Source organism: Phyllobates terribilis, unplaced genomic scaffold (assembly GCF_046119375.1).
Source record: "Phyllobates terribilis strain yellow unplaced genomic scaffold, ASM4611937v1 Scaffold_1__5_contigs__length_1240528914, whole genome shotgun sequence".
NCBI classification, from domain to species: Eukaryota; Metazoa; Chordata; class Amphibia; order Anura; family Dendrobatidae; genus Phyllobates; species Phyllobates terribilis.
Window position 1 is genome coordinate 1,225,555,892 of NW_027362761.1, and position 23,258 is coordinate 1,225,579,149.

The 23,258-nt window shown below is 43.1% G+C and overlaps 1 protein-coding gene across 3 annotated transcripts in view; it reads right to left on the reverse strand.

Moving 5' to 3' along the window:
- LOC141164459 (uncharacterized) overlaps positions 1–23,258 on the reverse strand; it is a 218,317-nt gene that overhangs the window by 186,922 nt on the left and 8,137 nt on the right. For all 3 annotated transcript variants that reach the window (XM_073649773.1, XM_073649764.1, XM_073649782.1), the window contains exons 3-4: positions 19,673–19,723; positions 19,378–19,500 (exon numbers count right to left, since the gene is read on the reverse strand). In XM_073649773.1, coding sequence (XP_073505874.1) covers positions 19,378–19,500; positions 19,673–19,723 — 174 coding nt within the window. The remainder of the gene's footprint in view (positions 1–19,377; positions 19,501–19,672; positions 19,724–23,258) is intronic.

Consider the following 23,258-nt stretch of genomic DNA (forward strand, 5'->3'; position numbering starts at 1 on the left):
CTAGTACACGAGGTAGATAATGGAGGAGCTCAATGTCTGAGGTAAAGTGTCCCTCTGTATAGGATGTAGATGACACTACACTAGTACACGAGGTAGATAATGGAGGAGCTCAATGTCTGAGGTAAAGTGTCCCTCTGTATGTGATGAAGATGACACTACACTAGTACACGAGGTAGATAATGGAGGAGCACAATGTCTGAGGTAAAGTGTCCCTCTGTATGTGATGTAGATGACACTACACTGGTACACGAGGTAGATAATGTAGAAGCACAATGTCTGAGGTAAAACGTCCCTCTGTATGTGATGTAGATGACACTATACTAGTACATGAGGTAGATAATGGAGGAGCACAATGTCTGAGGTAAAGTGTCCCTCTGAATGTGATGTAGATGACACTACACTAGTACATGAGGTAGATAATGGAGGAGCTCAATGTCTAAGGTAAAACGTCCCTCTGTATAGGATGTAGAGGACACTACAGTAGTACACGAGGTAGATAATGGAGGAGCACAATGTCTGAGGTAAAACGTCCCTCTGTATGTGATGTAGATGACACTACACTAGTAAACGAGGTAGATAATGGTGGAGCACAATGTCTGAGGTAAAACGTCCCTCTGTATATGATGTAGATGACACTACACTAGTACACGAGGTAGATAATGGAGGAGCAAAGTGTCTCTCTATGTGATGTAGATAACAGTATACTAGTACACGAGGTAGATAATGGAGGAGCACAATGTCGGAGGAACAACGTCCCTCTGTATATGATGTAGATGACACTACACTAGTCCACGAGGTAGATAATGGAGGACTCAATGTCTGAGGTAAAACGTCGCTCTGTATGTGATGTAGATGACACTATACTAGTACACGAGGTAGATAATGGAGGACTCAATGTCTGAGATAAAACGTCCCTCTGTATGTGATGTAGATGACACTATACTAGTACACGAGGTAGATAATGGAGGAGCTCAATGTCTCAGGTAAAACGTCTCTCTGTATATGATGTAGATGACACTACACTAGTACACGAGGTAGATAATGGAGGAGCTCAATGTCTGAGGTAAAACGTCCCTCTGTAAATGATGTAGATGACACTACACTAGTACACAAGGTAGATAATGGAGGACTCAATGTCTGAGGTAAATAGTCACTCTGTATATGATGTAGATGACACTACACTAGTACACGAGGTAGATAATGGAGAAGCACAATGTCTGAGGTAAAAAGTCCCTCTGTATGTGATGTAGAGAACACTACACTAGTACACGAGGTAGATAATGGAGGAGCACAATGTCTGTGGTAAAACGTCCCTCTGTATATGATGTAGATGACACTACACTAGTACACGAGGTAGATAATGGAGGAGCTCAATGTCTGAGGTAAAACGTCCCTCTGTATGTGATGTAGATGACACTATACTAGTACACGAGGTAGATAATGGAGGAGCTCAATGTCTGAGGTAAAACATCCCTCTGTATGTGATGTAGATGACACTATACTAGTCCACGAGGTAGATAATGGAGGACTGAATGTCTGAGGTAAAACGTCGCTCTGTATGTGATGTAGATGACACTATACTAGTACACGAGGTAGATAATGGAGGACTCAATGTCTGAGATAAAACGTCCCTCTGTATGTGATGTAGATGACACTACACTAGTACACGAGGTAGATAATGGAGGAGCTCAATGTCTCAGGTAAAACGTCTCTCTGTATATGATGTAGATGACACTACACTAGTACACGAGGTAGATAATGGAGGAGCTCAATGTCTGAGGTAAAACATCCCTCTGTATGTGATGTAGAGAACACTACACTAGTACATGAGGTAGATAATGAAGGAGCACAATGTCTGAGGTAAAGTGTCCCTCTGTATATGATGTAGAGGACACTACACTAGTACATGAGGTAGGTAATGGAGGAGCTCAATGTCTGAGGTAAAACGTCCCTCTGTATAGGAGGAAGATGACACTACACTAGTACACGAGGTAGATAATGGAGGAGCTCAATGTCTGAGGTAAAATGTTCCTCTGTATAGGATGTAGATTACACTACACTAGTACACGAGGCAGATAATGGAGGACTCAATGTCTGAGGTAAGACTTCCCTATTTATGTGATGTAGATGACACCACACTAGTACACAAGGTAGATAATGGAGGAGCACAATGTCTGAGGTAAAAAGTCCCTCTGTATGTGATGTAGATGACACTACACTAGTACTCGAGATAGATAATGGAGAAGCTCAATGTTTGAGGTAAAACGTCCCTCTGTATAGGATGTAGATGACAGTGTATTAGTACAAGAGGTAAATAATGGAGGAGCTCAATGTCTGAGGTAAAGTGTCCCTCTGTATGTGATGTAGATGACACTACACTAGTACACGAGGTAGATAATGGAGGAGCTCAATGTCTGAGGTAAAACGTCCCTCTGTAAATGATGTAGATGACACTACACTAGTACACAAGGTAGATAATGGAGGACTCAATGTCTGAGGTAAATAGTCACTCTGTATATGATGTAGATGACACTACACTAGTACACGAGGTAGATAATGGAGGAGCACAATGTCTGAGGTAAAAAGTCCCTCTGTATGTGATGTAGAGAACACTACACTAGTACATGAGGTAGATAATGGAGGAGCACAATGTCTGTGGTAAAACGTCCCTCTGTATATGATGTAGATGACACTACACTAGTACACGAGGTAGATAATGGAGGAGCTCAATGTCTGAGGTAAAACGTCCCTCTGTATGTGATGTAGATGACACGATACTAGTACACGATGTAGATAATGGAGGAGCTCAATGTCTGAGGTAAAACGTCCCTCTGTATGTGATGTAGATGACACTACACTAGTACAAGAGGTAGATAATGGAGGAGCTCAATGTCTGAGGTAAAACGTCCCTCTGTATGTGATGTAGATGACACTATACTATTACACGAGGTAGATAATGGAGGAGCTCAATGTCTGAGGTAAAACGTCCCTCTGTATGTGATGTAGATGACACTACACTAATACACCAGGTAGATAATGGAGGAGCTCAATGTCTGAGGTAAAACGTCCCTCTGTATGTGAGGTAGATGACACTACACTAGTACACGAGGTAGATAATGAAGGAGCACAATGTCTGAGGTAAAGTGTCCCTCTGTATGTGATGTAGATGACACTATACTAGTACACGAGGTAGATAATGGAGGAGCTCAATGTCTTAGGTAAAACGTCCCTCTGTATGTGAGGTAGATGACACTACACTAGTACACGAGGTAGATAATGAAGGAGCACAATGTCTGAAGTAAAGTGTCCCTCTGTATGTGATGTAGATGACACTACACTAGTACACGAGGTAGGTAATGGAGGAGCTCAATGTCTGAGGTAAAACGTCCCTCTGTATAGGAGGAAGATGACACTACACTAGTACACGAGGTAGATAATGGAGGAGCTCAATGTCTGACGTAAAGTGTCCCTCTGTATAGGATGTAGATGACACTACACTAGTACACGAGGTAGATAATGGAGGAGCTCAATGTCTGAGGTAAAGTGTCCCTCTGTATGTGATGAAGATGACACTACACTAGTACACGAGGTAGATAATGGAGGAGCACAATGTCTGAGGTAAAGTGTCCCTCTGTATGTGATGTAGATGACACTACACTGGTACACGAGGTAGATAATGTAGAAGCACAATGTCTGAGGTAAAACGTCCCTCTGTATGTGATGTAGATGACACTATACTAGTACATGAGGTAGATAATGGAGGAGCACAATGTCTGAGGTAAAGTGTCCCTCTGAATGTGATGTAGATGACACTACACTAGTACATGAGGTAGATAATGGAGGAGCTCAATGTCTAAGGTAAAACGTCCCTCTGTATAGGATGTAGAGGACACTACAGTAGTACACGAGGTAGATAATGGAGGAGCACAATGTCTGAGGTAAAACGTCCCTCTGTATGTGATGTAGATGACACTACACTAGTAAACGAGGTAGATAATGGTGGAGCACAATGTCTGAGGTAAAACGTCCCTCTGTATATGATGTAGATGACACTACACTAGTACACGAGGTAGATAATGGAGGAGCAAAGTGTCTCTCTATGTGATGTAGATAACAGTATACTAGTACACGAGGTAGATAATGGAGGAGCACAATGTCGGAGGAACAACGTCCCTCTGTATATGATGTAGATGACACTACACTAGTCCACGAGGTAGATAATGGAGGACTCAATGTCTGAGGTAAAACGTCGCTCTGTATGTGATGTAGATGACACTATACTAGTACACGAGGTAGATAATGGAGGACTCAATGTCTGAGATAAAACGTCCCTCTGTATGTGATGTAGATGACACTATACTAGTACACGAGGTAGATAATGGAGGAGCTCAATGTCTCAGGTAAAACGTCTCTCTGTATATGATGTAGATGACACTACACTAGTACACGAGGTAGATAATGGAGGAGCTCAATGTCTGAGGTAAAACGTCCCTCTGTAAATGATGTAGATGACACTACACTAGTACACAAGGTAGATAATGGAGGACTCAATGTCTGAGGTAAATAGTCACTCTGTATATGATGTAGATGACACTACACTAGTACACGAGGTAGATAATGGAGAAGCACAATGTCTGAGGTAAAAAGTCCCTCTGTATGTGATGTAGAGAACACTACACTAGTACACGAGGTAGATAATGGAGGAGCACAATGTCTGTGGTAAAACGTCCCTCTGTATATGATGTAGATGACACTACACTAGTACACGAGGTAGATAATGGAGGAGCTCAATGTCTGAGGTAAAACGTCCCTCTGTATGTGATGTAGATGACACTATACTAGTACACGAGGTAGATAATGGAGGAGCTCAATGTCTGAGGTAAAACATCCCTCTGTATGTGATGTAGATGACACTATACTAGTCCACGAGGTAGATAATGGAGGACTGAATGTCTGAGGTAAAACGTCGCTCTGTATGTGATGTAGATGACACTATACTAGTACACGAGGTAGATAATGGAGGACTCAATGTCTGAGATAAAACGTCCCTCTGTATGTGATGTAGATGACACTACACTAGTACACGAGGTAGATAATGGAGGAGCTCAATGTCTCAGGTAAAACGTCTCTCTGTATATGATGTAGATGACACTACACTAGTACACGAGGTAGATAATGGAGGAGCTCAATGTCTGAGGTAAAACATCCCTCTGTATGTGATGTAGAGAACACTACACTAGTACATGAGGTAGATAATGAAGGAGCACAATGTCTGAGGTAAAGTGTCCCTCTGTATATGATGTAGAGGACACTACACTAGTACATGAGGTAGGTAATGGAGGAGCTCAATGTCTGAGGTAAAACGTCCCTCTGTATAGGAGGAAGATGACACTACACTAGTACACGAGGTAGATAATGGAGGAGCTCAATGTCTGAGGTAAAATGTTCCTCTGTATAGGATGTAGATTACACTACACTAGTACACGAGGCAGATAATGGAGGACTCAATGTCTGAGGTAAGACTTCCCTATTTATGTGATGTAGATGACACCACACTAGTACACAAGGTAGATAATGGAGGAGCACAATGTCTGAGGTAAAAAGTCCCTCTGTATGTGATGTAGATGACACTACACTAGTACTCGAGATAGATAATGGAGAAGCTCAATGTTTGAGGTAAAACGTCCCTCTGTATAGGATGTAGATGACAGTGTATTAGTACAAGAGGTAAATAATGGAGGAGCTCAATGTCTGAGGTAAAGTGTCCCTCTGTATGTGATGTAGATGACACTACACTAGTACACGAGGTAGATAATGGAGGAGCTCAATGTCTGAGGTAAAACGTCCCTCTGTAAATGATGTAGATGACACTACACTAGTACACAAGGTAGATAATGGAGGACTCAATGTCTGAGGTAAATAGTCACTCTGTATATGATGTAGATGACACTACACTAGTACACGAGGTAGATAATGGAGGAGCACAATGTCTGAGGTAAAAAGTCCCTCTGTATGTGATGTAGAGAACACTACACTAGTACATGAGGTAGATAATGGAGGAGCACAATGTCTGTGGTAAAACGTCCCTCTGTATATGATGTAGATGACACTACACTAGTACACGAGGTAGATAATGGAGGAGCTCAATGTCTGAGGTAAAACGTCCCTCTGTATGTGATGTAGATGACACTACACTAGTACACGAGGTAGATAATGGAGGAGCTCAATGTCTGAGGTAAAACGTCCCTCTGTATGTGAGGTAGATGACACTACACTAGTACACGAGGTAGATAATGAAGGAGCACAATGTCTGAGATAAAGTGTCCCTCTGTATGTGATGTAGATGACACTACACTAGTACACGAGGTAGATAATGGAGGCGCTCAATGTCTGAGGTAAAGTGTCCCTCTGTATGTGATGTAGATGACACTACACTAGTACACGAGGTAGGTAATGGAGGAGCTCAATGTCTGAGGTAAAACGTCCCTCTGTATAGGAGGAAGATGACACTACACTAGTACACGAGGTAGATAATGGAGGAGCTCAATGTCTGAGGTAAAATGTTCCTCTGTTTAGGATGTAGATGACACTACACTAGTACACGAGGCAGATAATGGAGGACTAAATGACTGAGGTAAAACTTCCCTATGTATGTGATGTAGATGACACCACACTAGTACACAAGGTAGATAATGGAGGAGTACAATGTCTGAGGTAAAAAGTCCCTCTGTATGTGATGTAGATGACACTACACTAGTACACGAGATAGATAATGGAGGAGCTCAATGTTTGAGGTAAAACGTCCCTCTGTATGTGATGTAGATGACACTACACTAGTACACGAGGTAGATAATGGAGGAGCTCAATGTGTGAGGTAAAGTGTCCCTCTGTATGTGATGTAGATGACACTACACTAGTACACGAGGTAGATAATGGAGGAGCTCAATGTCTGAGGTAAAACGTCCCTCTGTATGTGATGTAGATGACACTACACTAGTACACGAGGTAGATAATGGAGGAGCACAATGTCTGTGGTAAAACGTCCCTCTGTATATGATGTAGATGACACTACACTAGTACATGAGGTAGATAATGGAGGAGCTCAATGTCTGAGGTAAAGTGTCCCTCTGTATGTGATGTAGATGACACTACACTAGTACACGAGGTAGATAATGGAGGAGCTCAATTTCTCAGGTAAAACGTCTCTCTGTATATGATGTAGATAACACTACACTAGTACATGAGGTAGATAATGGAGGAGGTCAATGTCTGAGGTAAAGTGTCCCTCTGTATGTGATGTAGATGACACTACACTGGTACACGAGGTAGATAATGGAGAAGCACAATGTCTGAGGTAAAACGTCCCTCTGTATGTGATGTAGATGACACTACACTGGTACACGATTTTTTGAGAGATGCTACAGCAGACGTTCTGTTAAAAAGGCGTTCAACCGGGCACTACGGTCTAAACGACATGATTTACTTTACAAAAATACAGCTAAGGTCAATCAGAAGAACTATGTGAGATTTATCACACAATATCACTCCCAATTTGCCCGCATGCGTTCCTGCCTTTCCAAGGCTTGGCCTATTTTGGAAACGGATCCTATTATTTCTAAGTTTATACCCTCTGCTCCCAGCATCACTATTAGGAGGTCTAGATATCTTCGAGACCTTTTGGTCCATAGCCACTATCAACCCACTCGGGGAGAGGTTTTTATTGACGGGTCTGGTCCTGCGCCTGGATGCAGGCCGTGTGGCCGCTGCATTGCTTGACCCAATATTGAACATGCTACCCAATTCTTCAATTCAACTCATACAAGGACATATGATATAAACAAATCGATCAATTGTATGTCAAGATACGTGATCTATTTTGCCACCTGTCCTTGTGGTCTTATATATGTGGGACTTACCTCCCGCCAACTTAAAATTCGAGTTTGTGAGCATGTTCTGGGCATCCAGTCTGCGGCAGGTCACGCGGATTCTTCCACGCTCAGGACCATTCCCCGTCACTTTAAACTTCACCACAATTGTGATAGTTCTGGGTTCAGAGTTCGGGGTATAGACTTTCTCCCTTCCACTATCCGTGGCGGTAAAATGAGCCAACGGCTGGCCCAATTGGAGGCCCGCTGGATATGGCGATTAGATACTGTACACCCTAAGGGCTTGAATGAGTCCCTTAGCTTTGTTCCCTTTTTGTGATTGTCTCCTGGTTGTGTCCATCCTCTCATCACTTCACCTGTGTCGCCATTTATGTGCTATGTGTTACTAATTTGTTCCACATTTTTATTCATTTTTAGATATTTTTATCTCATCTATTTACGTGGTCAACACACTGTGGTCTCCATTCTAGCCTTCTTATTCGGTGCAAAATCTACACCTGCTGCTTCTTAATTCGTGTTTCCTAGGCGGATCCATCCTCTGGTCAACTATGTTATTTGCTTTATAATTCTTTTGTATTTTTGTACATTATAGATATGCTGATTTCAACATTCTATTTAATGTATGTCTGTTATGTAAATTTATTCTTGATAATATTGTTGGCCATTTTTACTACGACAACTTTGTCTGGATAACGGTACTTTCATTATCTCTGACATAATAATTATATATTATCGTTATTATATCTGATTGTCAGGTGTATATGAAGTTTCTTTGCCGTGCCTATTTGGTGGGTGCGAACCTGATACTGTGCACATTTTTGTTTCTTTTACTTTTGATTTATTACCTTTTTTCTCACTCCACCTTTGTGTCCGTTGGCTTGGTTCTATTTGCTACCTATTATGGGCAGGCCTCGCCATCTTACACATGTATCTGGGTTGTCTAGTGACCGTGAACGCTTTCGTGTCATGCCGGCGGCGCGCGCCGCGGCTCTCTGCATCTTTATGTGAGGACCTGCGGGCCAGTCAGCTGACTGTCACGTGGGTGTCACATGATACGGACGCCGCGGCTCGCCCCGCCCACTATGACGCGTAAAGCGTCATTAAAGGTCCTTGGGCACACGTTCACATGTTCTTAGCAGCTGTGCTCCATCTGCTAATTAGTGGATAGGCTATTTATGCGGCCCCAGTGTTCTCTACCTCCATGCCCCCTGACGAAGGCCTGCCGAAACGCGCGTAGGGGTGACACCACTAGGCCCCCCCTCCCTTTCTTTCCCCCATCTGATGCACCATTTGTATTTGCAATTTGGGTAATTATTGGCTATTTATTTTTTGATATTTTGTCTTCTACTTCTCATATGCTCTATTTGCCCTTCTCCTGCATACTTTCAGGTATTTGGGAATTGTCCCTTATCGATGCTATTACCAATATATGTCTTTGTGGTGTTATTAACATACACCTCTAATTGTTGTCTATATTGGGTTATTGTGTGCGGGGGGGGTCTTTTGGTGTCCTTGGTTTTTTATCACATATGTGGCACCCTGTGCCTTTAAGCTCTTTCATGTATTACCTTTTTGACTTGTGTATTCAATAAAATTATATATTTTTTCTTTGCTTATTTGGGGCTTTGTTGTCGCCTTTCTTTTTTCTTTCATTTTTTCATAGTACATGAGGTAGATAATGGAGGAGCACAATGTCTGAGGTAAAGTGTCCCTTTGTATGTGATGTAGATGACACTACACTATTACACTAGGTAGATAATGGAGGAGCACAATGTCTGAGGTAAAACGTCCCTCTGTATAGGATGTAGATGACACTACAGTAGTACACGAGGTAGATAATGGAGGAGCACAATGTCTGAGGTAAAACGTCCCTCTGTATGTGATGTAGATGACACTACACTAGTAAACGAGGTAGATAATGGTGGAGCACAATGTCTGAGGTAAAAAGTCCCTCTGTATATGATGTAGATGACACTACACTAGTACACGAGGTAGATAATGGAGGAGCAAAGTGTCTCTCTATGTGATGTAGATAACAGTATACTAGTACACGAGGTAGATAATGGTGGAGCACAATGTCGGAGGTACAACGTCCCTCTGTATGTGATGTAGATGACACTATACTAGTACACGAGGTAGATAATGGAGGAGCTCAATGTCTCAGGGAAAACGTCTCTCTGTGGATGATGTAGATGACACTACACTAGTACATGAGGTAGATAATGGAGGACTCAATGTCTGAGGTTAAATGTCCCTCTGTATGTGATGTAGATGACACTACACTAGTACACGAGGTAGATAATGGAGGAGCTCAATGTCTCAGGGAAAACGTCTCTCTGTGTATGATGTAGATGACACTACACTAGTACATGAGGTAGATAATGGAGGACTCAATGTCTGAGGTTAAACGTCACTCTGTATAGGATGTAGATGACACTACACTAGTACACGAGGTAGATAATGGAGGAGCTCAATGTCTGAGGTAAAACGTCCCTCTGTATGTGATGTAGAGAACACTACACTAGTACACAAGGTAGATAATGGAGGAGCACAATGTCTGTGGTAAAACATCCCTCTGTATATGATGTAGATGACACTACACTAGTACACGAGGTAGATAATGGAGGAGCTCAATGTCTGAGGTAAAGTGTCTCTATGTATGTGATGTAGATGACACTACACTAGTACACGAGGTAGATAATGGAGGAGCTCAATGTCTGAGGTAAAACGTCCCTCTGTATGTGAGGTAGATGACACTACACTAGTACACGAGGTAGATAATGGAGGAGCTCAATGTCTGAGGTAAAACGTCCCTCTGTAAATGATGTAGATGACACTACACTAGTACACGAGGTAGAAAATGGAGGAGCACAATGTCTGAGGTATAACGTCCCTCTGTATGTGAGGTAGATGACACTACACTAGTACACGAGGTAGATAATGGAGGAGCTCAATGTCTGAGGTAAAACGTCCCTCTGTATGTGAGGTAGATGACACTACACTAGTACACGAGGTAGATAATGAAGGAGCACAATGTCTGAGGTAAAGTGTCCCTCTGTATGTGATGTAGATGACACTACACTAGTACATGAGGTAGGTAATGGAGGAGCTCAATGTCTGAGGTAAAACGTCCCTCTGTATAGGAGGAAGATGACACTACACTAGTACACGAGGTAGATAATGGAGGAGCTCAATGTCTGAGGTGAAATGTTCCTCTGTATAGGATGTAGATTACACTACACTAGTACACGAGGCAGATAATGGAGGACTCAATGTCTGAGGTAAAACGTCCCTCTGTATGTGAGGTAGATGACACTACACTAGTACACGAGGTAGATAATGAAGGAGCACAATGTCTGAGGTAAAGTGTCCCTCTGTATGTGATGTAGATGACACTACACTAGTACACGAGGTAGATAATGAAGGAGCACAATGTCTGAGGTAAAAAGTCCCTCTGTATATGATGTAGATGACACTACACTAGTACACGAGGTAGATAATGGAGGAGCAAAGTGTCTCTCTATGTGATGTAGATAACAGTATACTAGTACACGAGGTAGATAATGGTGGAGCACAATGTCGGAGGTACAACGTCCCTCTGTATGTGATGTAGATGACACTATACTAGTACACGAGGTAGATAATGGAGGAGCTCAATGTCTCAGGGAAAACGTCTCTCTGTGGATGATGTAGATGACACTACACTAGTACATGAGGTAGATAATGGAGGACTCAATGTCTGAGGTTAAACGTCCCTCTGTATGTGATGTAGATGACACTACACTAGTACACGAGGTAGATAATGGAGGAGCTCAATGTCTCAGGGAAAACGTCTCTCTGTGTATGATGTAGATGACACTACACTAGTACATGAGGTAGATAATGGAGGACTCAATGTCTGAGGTTAAACGTCACTCTGTATAGGATGTAGATGACACTACACTAGTACACGAGGTAGATAATGGAGGAGCTCAATGTCTGAGGTAAAACGTCCCTCTGTATGTGATGTAGAGAACACTACACTAGTACACGAGGTAGATAATGGAGGAGCACAATGTCTGTGGTAAAACATCCCTCTGTATATGATGTAGATGACACTACACTAGTACACGAGGTAGATAATGGAGGAGCTCAATGTCTGAGGTAAAGTGTCTCTATGTATGTGATGTAGATGACACTACACTAGTACACGAGGTAGATAATGGAGGAGCTCAATGTCTGAGGTAAAACGTCCCTCTGTATGTGAGGTAGATGACACTACACTAGTACACGAGGTAGATAATGGAGGAGCTCAATGTCTGAGGTAAAACGTCCCTCTGTAAATGATGTAGATGACAATACACTAGTACACGAGGTAGAAAATGGAGGAGCACAATGTCTGAGGTATAACGTCCCTCTGTATGTGAGGTAGATGACACTACACTAGTACACGAGGTAGATAATGGAGGAGCTCAATGTCTGAGGTAAAACGTCCCTCTGTATGTGAGGTAGATGACACTACACTAGTACACGAGGTAGATAATGGAGGAGCTCAATGTCTGAGGTAAAGTGTCCCTCTGTATGTGATGTAGATGACACTACACTAGTACATGAGGTAGGTAATGGAGGAGCTCAATGTCTGAGGTAAAACGTCCCTCTGTATAGGAGGAAGATGACACTACACTAGTACACGAGGTAGATAATGGAGGAGCTCAATGTCTGAGGTGAAATGTTCCTCTGTATAGGATGTAGATTACACTACACTAGTACACGAGGCAGATAATGGAGGACTCAATGTCTGAGGTAAAACATCCCTATGTATGTGATGTAGATGACACCACACTAGTACACAAGGTAGATAATGGAGGAGCACAAAGTCTGAGGTAAAAAGTCCCTCTGTATGTGATGTAGATGACACTACACTAGTACACGAGATAGATAATGGAGAAGCTCAATGTTTGAGGTAAAATGTCCCTCTGTATAGGATGTAGATGACACTGCATTAGTACAAGAGGTAAATAATGGAGGAGCTCAATGTCTGAGGTAAAGTGTCCCTCTGTATGTGATGTAGATGACACTACACTAGTACACGAGGTAGATAATGGAGGAGCACAATGTCTGAGGTAAAGTGTCCCTCTGTATGTGATGTAGATGACACTACACTAGTACACGAGGTAGATAATGGAGGAGCTCAATGTCTGAGGTAAAACGTCCCTCTGTATACGATGTAGATGACACTACAGTAGTACACGAGGTAGATAATGGAGGAGCACAATGTCTGAGGTAAAACGTCCCTCTGTATGTGATGTAGATGACACTACATTAGTAAACGAGGTAGATAATGGTGGAGCACAATGTCTGAGGTAAAAAGTCCCTCTGTATATGATGTAGATGACACTACACTAGTACACGAGGTAGATAATGGAGGAGCAAAGTGTCTCTCTATGTGATGTAGATAACAGTATACTATTACACGAGGTAGATAATGGAGGAGCACAATGTCTGAGGTAAAACGTCCCTCTGTATATGATGTAGATGACACTACACTAGTACACGAGGTAGATAATGGAGGACTCAATGTCTGAGGTAAAACGTCGCTCTGTATGTGATGTAGATGACACTATACTAGTACACGAGGTAGATAATGGAGGACTCAATGTCTGAGGTAAAACGTCCCTCTATGTGATGTAGATGACACTATACTAGTACACGAGGTAGATAATGGAGGAGCTCAATGTCTGAGGTAAAACGTCCCTCTGTAAATGATGCAGATGACACTACACTAGTACATGAGGTAGATAATGGAGGACTCAATGTCTGAGGTTAAACGTCACTCTGTATAGGATGTACATGACACTACACTAGTACACGAGGAAGATAATGTAGGAGCTCAATGTCTGAGGTAAAACGTCCCTCTGTATGTGATGTAGATGACACTACACTAGTACACGAGGTAGATAATGGAGGAGCTCAATGTCTGAGGTAAAATGTCCCTCTGTAAATGATGTAGATGACACTACACTAGTACACGAGGTAGATAATGGAGGAGCACAATGTCTGAGGTAAAACATCCCTCTGTATGTGATTTAGAGAACACTACATTAGTACACGAGGTGGATAATGGAGGAGCACAATGTCTGTGGTAAAACGTCCCTCTGTATAAGATGTAGATGACACTACACTAGTACACGAGGTAGATAATGGAGGAGCTCAATGTCTGAGGTAAAACGTCCCTCTGTATGTGATGTAGATGACACTACACTAGTACACGAGGTAGATAGAGGAGGAGCTCAATGTCTGAGGTAAAGTGTTACTCTGTATATGATGTAGATGACACTACACTAGTACACGAGGTAGATAATGGAGGAGCACAATGTCTGAGGTATAACGTCCCTCTGTATATGATGTAGATGACACTACACTAGTACACGAGGTAGATAATGGAGGAGCACAATGTCTGAGGTAAAGTGTCTCTCTGTATGTGATGTAGATGACACTACACTAGTACACGAGGTAGATAATGGAGGAGCACAATGTCTGAGGTATAACGTCCCTCTGTATATGATGTAGATGACACTACACTAGTACACAAGGTAGATAATGGAGGAGCTCAATGTCTGAGGTAAAACGTCCCTCTGTATGTGAGGTAGATGACACTACACTAGTACACGAGGTAGATAATGGAGGAGCACAATGTCTGAGGTAAAGTGTCCCTCTGTATGTGATGTAGATGACACTACACTAATACACGAGGTAGATAATGGAGGAGCTCAATGTCTGAAGTAAAGTGTCCCTCTGTATGTGATGTAGATGACACTACACTAATACACGAGGTAGAAAATGGAGGACTCAATGTCTGAGGTAAAACGTCCCTCTTAATAGGATGTAGATGACACTACACAAGTACACGAGGTAGATAATGGAGGAGCACAATGTCTGAGGTAAAGTGTCCCTCTGTATGTGATGCAGATGACACTACACTAGTACACGAGGTAGATAATGGAGGAGCTCAATGTCTGAGGTAAAGTGTCCCTCTGTATGTGATGTAGATGACACTACACTAGTACCCGAGGTAGATAATGGAGGAGCTCAATGTATGAGGTAAAACTTTCCTCTATATAGGATGTAGATGACACTACACTAGTACACAAGGTAGATAATGGAGGAGCTCAATATCTGAGGTAAAACGTCCTTCTGTATATGATGTAGATGACACTACACTAGTACACGAGGTAGATAATGGAGGAGCTCAATGTCTGAGGTAAAACGTCCCTCTGTATGTGATGTAGATGACACTACACTAGTACACGAGGTAGATAATGGAGGAGCACAATGTCTGAGGTAAAACGTCCCTCTGTATATGATGTAGATGACACTACACTAGTACACGAGGTAGATAATGGAGGACTCAATGTCTGAAGTAAAACGTCCCTCTGTATGTGATGTAGATGACACTACACTAGTACACGAGGTAGATAATAGAGGAGCTCAATGTCTGAGGTAAAACGTCCCTCTGTATGTGATGTAGATGACACTACACTAGTACACGAGGTAGATAATGGAGGAGCTCAATGTCTGAGGTAAAGTGTCTTTCTGTATGTGATGTAGATGACACTACACTAGTACACGAGGTAGATAATGGAGGACCTCAATATCTGAGGTAAAACGTCCCTCTGTATGTGATGTAGATGACACTACACTAGTACACGAGGTAGATAATGGAGGAGCTCAATGTCTGAGGTAAAACGTCTCTCTGTATGTGATGTAGATGTCACTATACTAGTACACGAGGTAGATAATGGAGGAGCTCAAAGTCTGAGGTAAAACGTCCCTCTGTATGTGATATAGATGACACCACACTAGTACACAAGGTAGATAATGGAGGAGCACAATGTCTGAGGTAAAGTGTCTCTCTGTATGTGATGTAGATGACACCACAGTAGTACACGAGGTAGATAATGGAGGACTCAATGTCTGAGGTAAAACGTCCCTCTCTATGTGATGTAGATGACACTACACTAGTACAGAAGTTAGATAATGGTGGAGCTCAATGTCTGAGGTAAAACATCCCTCTGTATATGATGTAGATGACACTACACTAGTACACGAGGTAGATAATGGAGGAGCTCAATGTCTGAGGTAAAACGTCCCTCTGTATGTGATGTAGATGACACTACACTAGTACACGAGGTAGATAATGGAGGAGCTCAATGTCTGAGGTAAAAAGTCTCTCTGTATGTGATGTAGATGTCACTACACTAGTACACGAGGTAGATAATGGAGGAGCACAATGTCTGAGGTAAAACGTCCCTCTGTATGTGATGTAGATGACACCACACTAGTACACGAGGTAGATAATGGAGGAGCACAATGTCTGAGGTAAAACGTCCCTCTGTATGTGATGTAGATGACACTACACTAGTACACGAGGTAGATAATGGAGGAGCTCAATGTCTGAGGTAAAACGTCCCTCTGTATGTGATGTAGATGACACTACACTAGTACACGAGGTAGATAATGGAGGAGCTCAATGTCTGAGGTTAAACGTCACTCTGTATAGGATGTAGATGACACTACACTAGTACACGAGGTAGATAATGGAGGAGCTCAATGTCTGAGGTAAAACGTCCCTCTGTATGTGATGTAGATGACACTACACTAGTACACGAGGTAGATAATGGAGGAGCTCAATGTCTGAGGTAAAACGTCTCTCTGTATGTGATGTAGATGTCACTACACTAGTACACGAGGTAGATAATGGAGGAGCTCAAAGTCTGAGGTAAAACGTCCCTCTGTATGTGATATAGATGACACCACACTAGTACACGAGGTAGATAATGGAGGACTCAATGTCTGAGGTAAAACGTCCCTCTCTATGTGATGTAGATGACACTACACTAGTACAGAAGGTAGATAATGGTGGAGCTCAATGTCTGAGGTAAAACATCCCTCTGTATATGATGTAGATGACACTACACTAGTACACGAGGTAGATAATGGAGGAGCTCAATGTCTGAGGTAAAGTGTCCCTCTGTATGTGATGTAGATGACACTACACTAGTACACGAGGTAGATAATGGAGGACCTCAGTGTCTGAGGTAAAACGTCCCTCCGTATATGATGTAGATGACACTACACTAGTACACGAGGTAGATAATGGAGGAGCTCAATATCTGAGGTAAAACGTCCTTCTGTATATGATGTAGATGACACTACACTAGTACACAAGGTAGATAATGGAGGACTCAATGTCTCAGGTTAAACGTCCCTCTGTATATGATGTAGATGACACTACACTAGTACACGAGGTAGATAATGGAGGAGCTCAATGTCTGAGGTAAAACGTCCCTCTGTATGTGATGTAGATGACACTACACTAGTACACGAGGTAGATAATGGAGGAGCTCAATGTCTGAGGTAAAAAGTCTCTCTGTATGTGATGTAGATGTCACTACACTAGTACACGAGGTAGATAATGGAGGAGCACAATGTCTGAGGTAAAACGTCCCTCTGTATGTGATGTAGATGACACTACACTAGTACACGAGGTAGATAATGGAGGAGCTCAATGTCTGAGGTAAAACGTCCCTCTGTATGTGATGTAGATGACACTACACTAGTACACGAGGTATATAATGGAGGAGCTCAATGTCTGAGGTAAAACGTCTCTCTGTATGTGATGTAGATGTCACTACACTAGTACACGAGGTAGATAATGGAGGAGCTCAAAGTCTGAGGTAAAACGTCCCTCTGTATGTGATATAGATGACACCACACTAGTACACAAGGTAGATAATGGAGGAGCACAATGTCTGAGGTAAAGTGTCTCTCTGTATGTGATGTAGATGACACCACACTAGTACACGAGGTAGATAATGGAGGACTCAATGTCTGAGGTAAAACGTCCCTCTCTATGTGATGTAGATGACACTACACTAGTACAGAAGGTAGATAATGGTGGAGCTCAATGTCTGAGGTAAAAAGTCTCTCTGTATGTGATGTAGATGTCACTACACTAGTACACGAGGTAGATAATGGAGGAGCACAATGTCTGAGGTAAAACGTCCCTCTGTATGTGATGTAGATGACACCACACTAGTACACAAGGTAGATAATGGAGGAGCACAATGTCTGAGGTAAAACGTCCCTCTGTATGTGATGTAGATGTCACTACACTAGTACACGAGGTAGATAATGGAGGAGCACAATGTCTGAGGTAAAACGTCCCTCTGTATGTTATGTAGATGACACTACACTAGTACACGAGGTAGATAATGGAGGAGCTCAATGTCTGAGGTAAAACGTCCCTCTGTATGTGATGTAGATGTCACTACACTAGTACACGAGGTAGATAATGGAGGAGCACAATGTCTGAGGTAAAACGTCCCTCTGTATGTGATGTAGATGACACCACACTAGTACACAAGGTAGATAATGGAGGAGCACAATGTCTGAGGTAAAACTTCCCTCTGTATGTGATGTAGATGTCACTACACTAGTACACGAGGTAGATAATGGAGGAGCACAATGTCTGAGGTAAAACGTCCCTCTGTATGTGATGTAGATGACACTACACTAGTACACGAGGTAGATAATGGAGGAGCTCAATGTCTGAGGTAAAACGTCCCTCTGTATGTGATGTAGATGACACTACACTAGTACACGAGGTAGATAATGGAGGAGCTCAATGTCTGAGGTAAAAAGTCTCTCTGTATGTGATGTAGATGACACTACACTAGTACACGAGGTAGATAATGGAGGAGCACAATGTCTGAGGTAAAGTGTCCCTCTGTATGTGATGTAGATGACACCACACTAGTACATGATGTGTGAAGTGAAATTGCCCACTACTGTGAGGTAATACACCCAGTCTTATACTCCCTGAGGCTGCAGACATGTTTCTGCTATCTCTTCTGGTAGCAGAAAAAGAAGAGACAGCGAGTTATATTTTTCCTAAACTTCTCCCTCCAAACTGTAATAAAAACCCGACGACAGGTGACTCCTGATTCTACAAGGGGAAACACCCGGACGAATACAATCAATGTAAATATAGATAATAGCTCCAGGATTTGAGGGTCCCCCTTGCTACAGTCATGCGTCCCCTTCGCCTAGTACTCCAGGGAGTTCATTACAGTCAATAGAGTCCGCCTGGTGCCGTCATCATCTGACATGTAACAGATTAGCTCTAACAAAATTGCAATATGCAGGTGTGAACAGAGCCCGAAAGGGTATTTACCCCGGCCAATACTCCTTCAGATCCTAATGGGGTGAGCGACTGAAGGATATTTCCAAAAACATCGCTCAACGCATATGAAATTATTTATGTGAGAAAAAAAAGAGTTTTCCTTCATCTTTTGGAAATTGTGTAAAGTAAATGGAGATTGTTCACTCAATCGTTCATTAGACCGCGTCGCTCATCGATTATACGATTATCTGCTTTTGTACATGAACCCTCAGATTTTCACGACTTCTACACATCTGCCCTCTTGGTCTGGATATAATATATACTAACCTCGTAATATCAGGCACAGTAATCCGAATATGGCGTCTCCCGCAGAGTCCAGCGACAAGCAGAAGGAGACGAAGCTGAGGATGCCATCATCCGAGACCTGCGTCCCATTTCGGGAGGTGGTTTCTGAAATAAAGAAGAGGCTGAGATAAGAGGAGGTCGGAGCAGATCACATACAATTCTCATAGTTACGCTCCACCATATTGTCACCCCAATGTACAACACAATGTAACAGAAAGCCCCTCAATTCACATGCACAAATAACATATTCCCCATAGTAGTGAGAAATTACACTGACCCTCTTGAGTGTGGTTCCTCACTGGTGTCGATGGATGAGATGTCGGAGGATCTGAAAAAAGACAAAAATGGCATCAAATCAAATAAGGATTTGGCACGGCTCCATCATTGGGGTTGAACTCTTACAAGGATTCTGCAGAAGATTCCAGGTTCTTTTATTCCACACGAGATCCTCAATCACTTATGGATCAACATTTCCACTAGGCTGCACGACCTGAAGTCACCATGGCCACAACATTCCCTAACAACCGGCTGGAAGCCCCCAACCAAGTCTTGGAAGCCATCATCAACACATGAATCCCAAGTCACTGATCTCTCCAGTCTGGAAGCGATTGTGAATCCAATGGTGCAGATGAAAGTGATGAAGTGACCTCATCATGGACAAATGACCTCCAGTGGCTACTGCCATGTACGTCTGACCAAACTGTTAGACTCCACGATAGTGGCATGAGGGCCGGTCATATTGTTGTTGATCCTGTGCTCCCAGCGTCGTACAGCTCGATTGGTATTCACCTTATGATACCAGAATTGTCGGTCACCAGCGGTGCCCGGTTCTCCACAATGATGAGAGGAGGTTCACACCGAGCACATGTGACAGATGTAAAAGAGTGTGAAAACGTTGCGGTGAATATTACGCTGCCTGCAACATCATCCAGCAAAACCTTTTTGGCAGTGGTTCGTGATGGAGAAGAATGTACGAGGAGGGTTGCACAAAAATCCATGTGATCACAAACGACATCCTGAATGCTGATATTTGATGGGATGACATCTTTGGAGCCGTTGTCAGACCTTATGCTGGTGCAGGGGCCAGTGGGTACCTTCTAGTGTTGGATAATGCCCATCATCATGTGGCCAGAGTGTAGACAACGCTTGGATGATGAAGGGATTGATGTCTCTGACCGGCCCTCATGATCTCCAGACCTGAATCTAATTAACAACCTGTAGGACATTATTTATCAGTGCGTCCAACGCCACCAAGTCCAGACCATCCAGTCACATACTAATGTCATACAGTGGTGTAATGTGGGTTACCAGTGCCCAGGGAAAGGCAGGTATTTAAAGCGTCCTGAACGGTAGACTATTAATACTACCCGAAACCCTGCCACAAGTCCAGTATTGAACTCCTTATCCCCTAAGCTCATGTATTGTATTCTCTATAAACACTCAAGTGATTATAGTTTTTCCTTTGAGCCTCTAATTTTTTTAGCTTTGTTCTGAAATCTGACGTAATATTTGTAAGATAAAATAGTGTACATTGTTATAATTTTTTATTTTTTTATTAAAATTATCTTTTTATGTACTCTAATACCTAGCCTAAAGCTAACTATATCCATAATCTCAATAAAGAAACAAGACAGATGAAGAATCAACACCTTCAAAATATGGTGCTGGAGAAGAATGTTATCAATACCATGGATGGCAAGAAGAACAAACAGATCAATTTTGGAACAAATCAAGTCAATCATGTCACTTGAAGCAAGGATCACTAAGCTGCGACTTGCCTACTTTCGACACATCATACGAACAGAGCAATCAAGTTAGAAGGACATCATGGTTGGCAGAATAGAAGAAACAAAATGGAGAGGGAGACCAGCAACCCCATGGCTTGAATCAATCAAGATAATGGTGGAGAAGATCCTGGTGGACCTATCTAGGCTTGCACAAGATCGATCTTCCTACAAAGCGTTCATCCATCAAGTCGCCATGGCTCGAGACCAAGCCAAAGGTCATTAAAGAAAAGCCTTAACCCTAGAACGCATACCTGGGGCCTCGCAGGCCCGCCCTGTTAATTGTTTTCTATTTTCTGCAAGATTACTTTAGTTCGAATTTTGAAACTCTAGGTATTCCTCAGGTATATAGTTGTTTGTCATTTTTGTTTGAGTTATTCCATGTTATTTGCACACGGGCCTAAAAGGCCCCAGGTATGTGAAAAAGTAGATTTTTATGGTCATGCATTCTAGGGTTAACCTCAAAGCCCTAGGCCTTACCTCATACCTAAGACCTAACCCTATCACTGACCCCATAAACCTAACCCTAGCTTTAGCCCCTTAGTTTGGTTCAGTGTGTCAGTGAAGCTATTCACATGTGCTCGCTGTGAAGAATAGTAAACTACAGGACTGCTATTTAAAACCGTGGTTGTCCGTCAGGCGTATCAACTATAACTGCGGTCCAAATTCAGCCATTCGCAGAGAACGTAGAAAATATTGTCCTCCATTTAAAATGGGCAAGGCACGTGGCAAGGGACGGGGAAGTGGACGTGATGGTGATGGTGCATGCAGAGGCCAAGGCCGTGGTCAAGCTGAAATTGTGCCACAACAATCACCCACATCTTGTCGCTCAACCTTCCTGTCCCAATTACTAGGGGACCGCAGAACACCACTATTGATTGAACACAGAACAGTGTCAAAAGGTTGTTGGTTGGATTGCAGATAATGCTTCCAGTTACTTTGTCACCACCACCACCCTTTCTTCCACACGTTCAAGTCTGTGAGTTTGGACCACATATTCCTCACCCTGATCCTCCTTCCTCCCACCATGCCGAGTGCCTGGAGACAACTGATCCCACACTTGGACACTCCGAAGAGCTGTTCACTTTTCCATTTAGAGATTCGTGCCTCTTGCCCAGCCAGCTTCAAGCGGGGCAAGAGATTGCGTGTAGTGATGCCCAAATATTTGAGCAGCCACGGTCACACGAAGGCAATGGTGGGAAAGTGCAATCACTGTCGCAAGAGGTGGATGGTGATGAGACACAATTGCCAGAAAGTCAGAAGGAGGACCAAGGTGCGGAAGTCAAAGAAGAGGTGGTGGACGATATAGTCACTGACCCAACCTGGCAGGGGGACATGCAGAGCGAGGACAGCAGCACACAGGGGGAGGGAGGCGTAGCACCAGAGCAGGCAGGAAGAAGCAGTGTGGTGGCCGCAGACACAAGACTTGCAAGCATTCCCCTTAACACCAACACAACAGAAGTTGCCAGTACAACTGTTAGGTTTTCCCGAGTCTGGTTCTTTTTTAAAGACTGCCGATAACCCCAAAAAAGCCATTTGCACCATCTGCCAGGCCAGCATCAGAAGGGGTAACAAAACGACCAGCCTGACCACCAGCAGCATGATCAGGCACATGACAGCAAAGCACCCAACTAGGTGTGCCGAACGCCAGGATCCAGAAACAGTGTCTGCAGGTGACACCACTGCTTCTTCCGCTGTTGTGCATGTACGCCAATCCCCTGTCCATGGCACATGCAAAGATGCCTCCTCCCCTGCACCTGTTGTTGCACACTCTCAACTAGAACCATCATCAACCACATCCACGTCCCTATCCCAGTCCTTGCAAGAAGAAAATACACAGCCAACGCCCTATAGGCCTCACTATTAAATTCACACATTTCACGAATTCTTGTGCTCTAAGTGTTGCCTTTTAGGCTCGTGGAGACAGAAGCTTTCCGCAACCTGATGGCGGCGGTCGTCCCTCGGTACTTGGTTTCCAGCCGCCACTATTTCTACCGGTGTGCCGTCCCCGCATTACACAAGCACGTGTCCCACAACATGAGCCATGCCCTCAATAACGCAGTGGGCAGAGACGGTACA